The sequence below is a fragment of the Bison bison genome, unplaced genomic scaffold (assembly GCF_000754665.1).
Source record: "Bison bison bison isolate TAMUID 2011002044 unplaced genomic scaffold, Bison_UMD1.0 scf7180017864285, whole genome shotgun sequence".
Classification (NCBI taxonomy): domain Eukaryota; kingdom Metazoa; phylum Chordata; class Mammalia; order Artiodactyla; family Bovidae; genus Bison; species Bison bison.
In genome coordinates this window covers 1,456,469-1,463,198 of record NW_011494857.1, presented here as the reverse complement: position 1 = coordinate 1,463,198, position 6,730 = coordinate 1,456,469, and the positions used below count along the sequence as shown (strand labels likewise).

Below are 6,730 nucleotides of genomic sequence, written 5' to 3'. Positions count from 1 at the left end.
CCCTCCCGACTCAGACCCAGGGGTCCAGCCCCCAGGCCCTCCTCCTGCAGACCCGGGGTCCAGGCCCCCAGACCCTCCCGACTCAGACCCAGGGGTCTAGGCCCCCAGCCCCTCCTGACTCAACCCAGGTGTCCAGGCCCCCAGGCCTCCTGACTCAGACCCAAGGGTCTGGCTCCCGGCCCCTCCTCCCTCAGACCCAGGGGTCCAGGCCCCCAGCCCCACCCTCAGACCCAGGGGTCCTCCTCCCCAGACTCACAATCTGCTTCTCCGTGTACTTGTTGGAGCTCAGCAGGTTCACAGCCTCCATGTGCCCAAAGTCAATGTCGTGGCCAAGCAGGAAGATGAAGAGCAGTTTACACACATACTTTTTCTTGCTGTAGCCGTCCAAGGCTTTGTCCCCTGGGGTCAGAGGAAGGAGGACGGGGTGGCAAAAGTGAGAAAGGACTATACTTACAAGTCCCGGGTACTCCAGCCCCCAGCCCACTCCTCCCGCAGACCCAGGAGATGGGCCCCCAGCCTACCCTTGAACTTGGAGCGGATGTTGGCCAGTTCCTTGTTGATTCTCTTAATCTCTGCCTCCTTGCTCTTACCTGGGGAGGAGAAGGCAGGGCAGGTGAGGAGGGTCCCAGAGAGTTGAGCTGCCTGACCTCACTTTCCGGGGCCAGGACCCTCCCAGGAGGAAGGGCGATTCTCTCTATGCTGGGGTCCCGGTCTGGGGGCTGAAGTCAGGCCTCGGACTCCATCTCTATATGGGAGCTTCAGGGAGGTGAGAACGTTCACTCAGGGGTCCCTACCACCCAGAGGAAAAGCCTGGCACATACTCTGAAGCGATCCCTGACCCCCTCCCTTCTTCCTCCTCCTGTTCCCATGACATCCATGGCTCTGCACCAGCCCCCAGCTGAAATAAGCCCCTGGCAGAGAATGTGTGATGAATGAATGAATGAGTGAAGAGATTGGCTGCCCTCAAGCCAACCCCTGGGACCCTCAACCCCACATCCCCACTGAGCTCAGCATCTCCTGAAAACCTGCTCTGCCCTCAGCTTCCTAATTTGACTCGTTCACCAGGCCTTGCATCCTAAGCTCCCCGCTGCCCTCCCCTGCCGCCACCTGGTCCCTCCTCACAACCTGCCAGTTCTCTCCATACCCCATCCCACCCCCGAAGCCTGGCCCACAGACCCACTTCCTCCTTCCCCGCTACACGTCCATCTGCCACATCCCTACTCTTCTCACGAGACCCACCCAGAGGCGGACTCGAGAGGGCCTCCCTGGGCCCCATGAGCCTCTGTGCTCCTTGATGCCCAAGAGACCCCATCGGACCACGATCCGACTGGACAGTGACCTGGTCTCGGCCGCCCTCACCGCCGGCTGTGTCCCTCCCCCAGCCTCCCAGTCCCATTCGAGCCAGACTTCACCATCACACCCCTGATAGGCTTTAGCGCTCACTCAGCTCCTCCGAGAAGAGAAACCTGGGTGTCCTCACCCCTCACTCAAGTCGTCGCCACGTCCTCTCTGTTCGACCTTCAGAACATGAGCCCAGACAACCTCCACCATGACCACCTTGTCCAGACCCCATGCCCGCCCACCTGGATCACTGCAGCAGCCTCCCTGCCTCCCAGGGCGGGGACTCCACCCTGGGGCCAGCAAACCCTCTGGCCCTGCCCTGGTCACCCCTCACATCTCACTGTGTGTCCTGCCTGGCAGGCCTCCGCCAGTTCCAGGGCCATTCCAATGCCCTCCCACCTCCAGGGCCTTTGCACCTGCTATGCCCATCTGTCTAGTTCTCATCTCATCATTTGGGTCTCAGCTCTTGTCACCTCCTCCATGTGGCCTTTCCTGGCCAGTTCTTTAAAGGCAATGCTTTATTCTTCGGTTTCCTCATTTTAAAAAATGTCCTCCCTGGCACATGTCACATTGCATAACCATTTATCTCTACAGTCAAACCTCGGCTCCCTCTTCATTACAAGCCATCATGAGGGAGTTTCTAGAACAGTGCCCACCATACAGCAGGTGCTTAACAGATGTCTGGTCGGGACTTCCCTGGTGGTCTAGTGGCCAAGGCTCCAAGCTCCCAATGCAGGGGGCTGGGTTTGGTCCCTGGTCAGGGAACTAGAATATGCTGCAACAAAGACCTGGTACAGTCAAATAAATAAAAATAAATATTATAAACAATAAAAATAAACGGCTAGTCATATGAAGGGTGGAGACTGCTCTGACCCATGGCTTGTGCCAAGGCAACAAGGAGGTTCAGATGAATGAATAAATGAAGGAGCAATTGAGAGTATGTCCTCTCCTTCTCTTTAGAAACCCTGCCTCACCAACCACTCCCAACTTCCAGGGAAGCTCCCACAAGCCCCACTTCAGCAGCCAGCTCCTCCAGGAAGCCCCCTTTGATTAGCACCTCCTGGTCATTTCCAAGCAGATGCCTCCAGGAAGCCCCCTCTGATCAGCACCTCCTGGTCATTTCCAAGCAGATGTCTCCAGGAAGGCCCCTCTGATCAGCACCTCCTGGTCATTTCCAAGCAGATGCCTCCAGGAAGCCCCCTCTGATCAGCACCTCCTGGTCATTTCCAAGCAGATGCCTCCAGGAAGCCCCCTCTGATCAGCACCTCCTGGTCATTTCCAAGCAGATGCCTCCAGGAAGCCCCCTCTGATCAGCACCTCCTGGTCATTTCCGAGCAGATGCTACAGCTGCCTTGTGCAATGTGGCGGCTGTCAGCCAGGCAGCTCTCGAGCACCTGAAAGGTGGTTGTTCTCTACTGAAGTGAGTGGCAAAGACACATTTAGAAGACTCAGTGCGGGGGAAGAAAAGGAATGTAAACTATCTCATTGCAAAGTTTAAAATATTAATTATTTGTTGTTGTTCAGCTGCTAAGTTGTATCCGACTCTTTACAACCCTATGGACTGCAGCACATCAGGCTTCCCTGTCCTTCAACTATCTCCAGGAATTTGCTCACACTCATGTCCACTGAGTCAGTTGATGTCATCCAACCATCTCATCCTCTATCACCTCCTTCTCCTGCCCTCAATCTTTCCCGACATCAGGGTCTTTTCTAATGAGTCGGCTCTTCGCATCAGGTGGCCAAAGTACTGGTGCTTCAGCGTCAGCATCAGTCCTTCCAAGGAATATTCAGGATTGATTTCCTTTAGGATTGACTGGTTTGATCTCCTTGCAGTCCAAGGGACGCTTCTCAAGAGTCTTCTCCAACACCACAGTTCGAAATCATCAGTTCTTCGGAACTCAACCTTCTTTATGGTCCAACTCTCACATCCATAAATGACTACTGGAAAAACCACAGCTTCGACGAGACCAGCTTTTGTCAGCCATGTGATGTCTCTGCTTTTTAATATACATATGTAGTTTTGCCATAGCTTTTCTTTCAAGGAGCAAGTGTCTTTTAATTTCATGGCTATGGTCACCATCTGCAGTGATTTTGGAGCCCAAGAAAAAATCTGCCACCATTTCCATTTTTTCCCCATCTATTTGCCATGAAGTGATGCGACTGGATGCCATGATCTTAGTTTTTTCAATGTTTACTTTTAAGCCAGCTTTTTCACTCTCCTCTTTCACCTTCATTAAGAGGGTCTTTAGTTCCTCTTCACTTTCTGCCATTAGGGTGGTTTTAAATGAAAAAAAAAAAAAATCTAAATACTGATAACATGTTGAACTGATGCTTTCAAATTGTGGTGCTGGAGAAGACTCTTGAGAGTCCTGTACACAGAAAGGACATCAAACCAGTCAATCCTAAAGGAAATCAATCCTGAATATACATTGGAGGGACTGATGCTGAAAGTGAAGTTTCAATACTCTGGGCACTTGATGTGACGAGCTGAGTCACTGGAAAAAACTCTGTTGCTGGGAAAGACTGAGGGCAGGAGGAAAAGGGGGTGACAGAGGATGAGAGGGTTGGATGGCATCACAGACTCGACATGAATTTCAGCAAATTCCAGGAGACAGTAGAGGACAAAGAAGCCTAGCATGCTACAGCCCATGGGGTTGCAGAGTCGGACACGACTGAGTGACTGAACAAGAGTGTATCAAATTACATAAATACATTAAAATTAATTTGGCCCATTCCTTTCTGCTTTTTAACAAAAATGTGGCTCCCGAGGAAGTTAAAAACCACACATGCTGCTCACACTCTGGGTAGGACTGCTCTCAGGCTTTCCCGGGGCTCCCCACACAGCCCGGGTCAGCGCTGCTGTGGTGTCTGGGTCTGCGCTGTCCCCAGACCACAGTGGGAACCACCTGAGGGCTGAGCATGGGCCACTTTTCTAGTAATGACTCCATGTTTCACAGGCTTGCTGAGTGGCTGCGCTCAGGAAAGACAAGATGTGAAAAAATACAAAGAGCCTGAAGAGGTACAGTGACCCGCTCCCAGTCCTCAGGGAGGGAGGAGGTCTCCGGGACCTAGGCGATGAAGGGCCGTGATGAGGCTGAACCAGCCTGTGTGGCCCCAGAGCCCATCTGACGCTTCCTTTATTAATTACACGGTTCCTGAGCCCTGCGGGGCAGGCTGAGGAGGGCCACGCCGGGTACCCAGGACTACAGCAGTTCTGAGCCTCCCCCAGGGCCTCCGGGCCCGGTGGGGCGCAGGCTGCATATCCCCCGCCCACACCTGAGCAAGGTATGCGTGGATGGAAGTCACGGGGGCACCCGTGGGGCCTTGCTGGTGGCTGCCGAGAGGAGGGGACATTTGAGGAGGGCCGTGAAAGATGAGGAGAGTTCAGGCGCAGTTCACCAGGGAGAACTAAGCCACTCTTCTGAGTGCCCAGGGGAGGGTGGCCCGGGCGTCAGGACAGCACCTCCCCTGGGAGCGGGGCAGGGGCAGGGACCTGCACCCACGCAGGTGGTGCGCATGCTCCACGTGCGCATGCTCCGTTCATTCTCCCAGCCTGTGCAACACTCTTAAGTTGCCTTAAAGCTATTCTGTAGGGACCAGAAAAGAAATAAAAACAAAAACAGTTTTTCTAGATGGACCACATACCACACAGTGGCTGCCTAACCTTTACCACAGGCAGATGGAAACCTGAATGGTAATTACCTTTCCGACACTAAACCCCTCTCCGGCCTTTGCTTACACCTCTATTAAAAGCTTCAAGAAGCAGGCAAAACTAACCAAGAGTGTTGGATGACTGAGCAGTGAGCAGGGGGTGCTGGGGAGCTGGGTAAAAATTAAAAATGAATAAATTATTCATTTATTATTTGTTCCTGCATCTGGGGGCCAGTTATGCAGCTGAGTTCAGCTGGGGAAAATTCATCAGATTTTGATGATGGCTTCATCAAAATTCATCATTTATGATCTGTGAGCTTTTTTATAGATACACTATATATATACACACCTATAAGTGAATATATATATTTGTATAGGAATATATATTAACATGTCTTTATAGTTAAGTACACCAAGGACATAGAAAAGAATGTCAAACAGATACGGAAAATTTAAAGAATATTCAGGAATTCCTTGGGACTTCCCTGGTGGTCCAGTGGCTTAGACTCCATGCTCCCAACACAGAGGGACCAGGTTAGATACCTGGTCAGGGAACTAGATCCTGCTGGCCGCAACTAAAGATCCCGTGAGCTGCAAGTAAGACCCAGCACAGCCAAATAAATAAACAAACATTAAGGGACTTACCCACGGTCCAGTGGTTAAGAATCCACCTTCCAATGAAGAGGACATGGGTTCAATCCCTGGTCAGGGAACTAAGAGCCGACGTGCGGCAGAGCAACTAAGCCCACCCCAAAACCTGCACGCCACAACTAAGACCCAATGCAGCCAAATAAACAAAAATTTTTAAAAAAGAATTTATGATAGTCAGCTGAGTGAATTATTCATTTATTATGCTATAGTTGGACATTTCAGTCCTTTAATAAAAAATATTAGTGGCTTCTATGTGTAAAAATTAAAAATAAACTTTAAAAAGTCTTTAAATTGTCCACATCTATTTGACATTGTCTTCTGGATCACCAATATACTTCCCTATAAAAAAAGAATTCACAGAAAGAACAAAGCATCAGGTCTCCCAAAGAGAATGCTCTGTGGCCCTGAGGAAGGGCATTCTGGCAGAGCACATAACCTCTGCAAATATCTAGTGCCCAGGTGCCCAGAGACAGCACCTGGGTGCTGCTGAGGGTAACGCATGGGACAAAGAGGCTATAGGCAGCTGTGACAGAACTGGGCTTTTGGAAGAAATTTTTCATCACTCAGGGGCAGCTTGCAACAGAAAGTGAGCTCCCTGTCACAGGAGGCATGTAAGCACTTCAGGGTGTTTATTATAAAGAGATTTCTTTATCTTCAAACATTCCCTGGGCCAGGCTCAGACCCTGCTCTGCCCTGGGGATGCTCCCTGATTGGAGGGGAGGCTGATAGGGCTAACGTGGAAAACTTTGACAGAGGCAAACACGGTGAGGGCTGGGAGGCTAGAATCAGATGGGAGGAAGAAAGCTTCCTGGTACCCAGCTCCTGGTATACTTTTTTTTTTTTTTTTGGTGGCCGCACAGCAGAGCATGCAGGATCTTAGCTCCCAGACAAGGGCTCAAACCCATGCCCCCTGCAGGGGAAGCATGGAGCCCTAACCACTGAACTGCCAGGGAACCCCACTCCTAGGATTTGAGGCTCAAAGGACAAGGCTGAAATGCATCAAGCAGCAATAAGGGGAGGTGTGCTTGGGGTACGAAGGTCAGCTTGTGTGAAAGCCCAGGGGCTAGCACAGCAGGTGGCGGGAGAC

General features: G+C 51.5%; 1 protein-coding gene across 1 annotated transcript in view; it reads right to left on the bottom strand.

Moving 5' to 3' along the window:
• The window catches only part of AP2A1 (adaptor-related protein complex 2, alpha 1 subunit), a 27,012-nt gene that overhangs the window by 13,890 nt on the left and 6,392 nt on the right, over positions 1–6,730 (bottom strand). Inside the window, exons 2-3 of the mRNA XM_010849713.1 lie at positions 522–642; positions 257–399 (exon numbers count right to left, since the gene is read on the bottom strand). Coding sequence (XP_010848015.1) covers positions 257–399; positions 522–642 — 264 coding nt within the window. The remainder of the gene's footprint in view (positions 1–256; positions 400–521; positions 643–6,730) is intronic.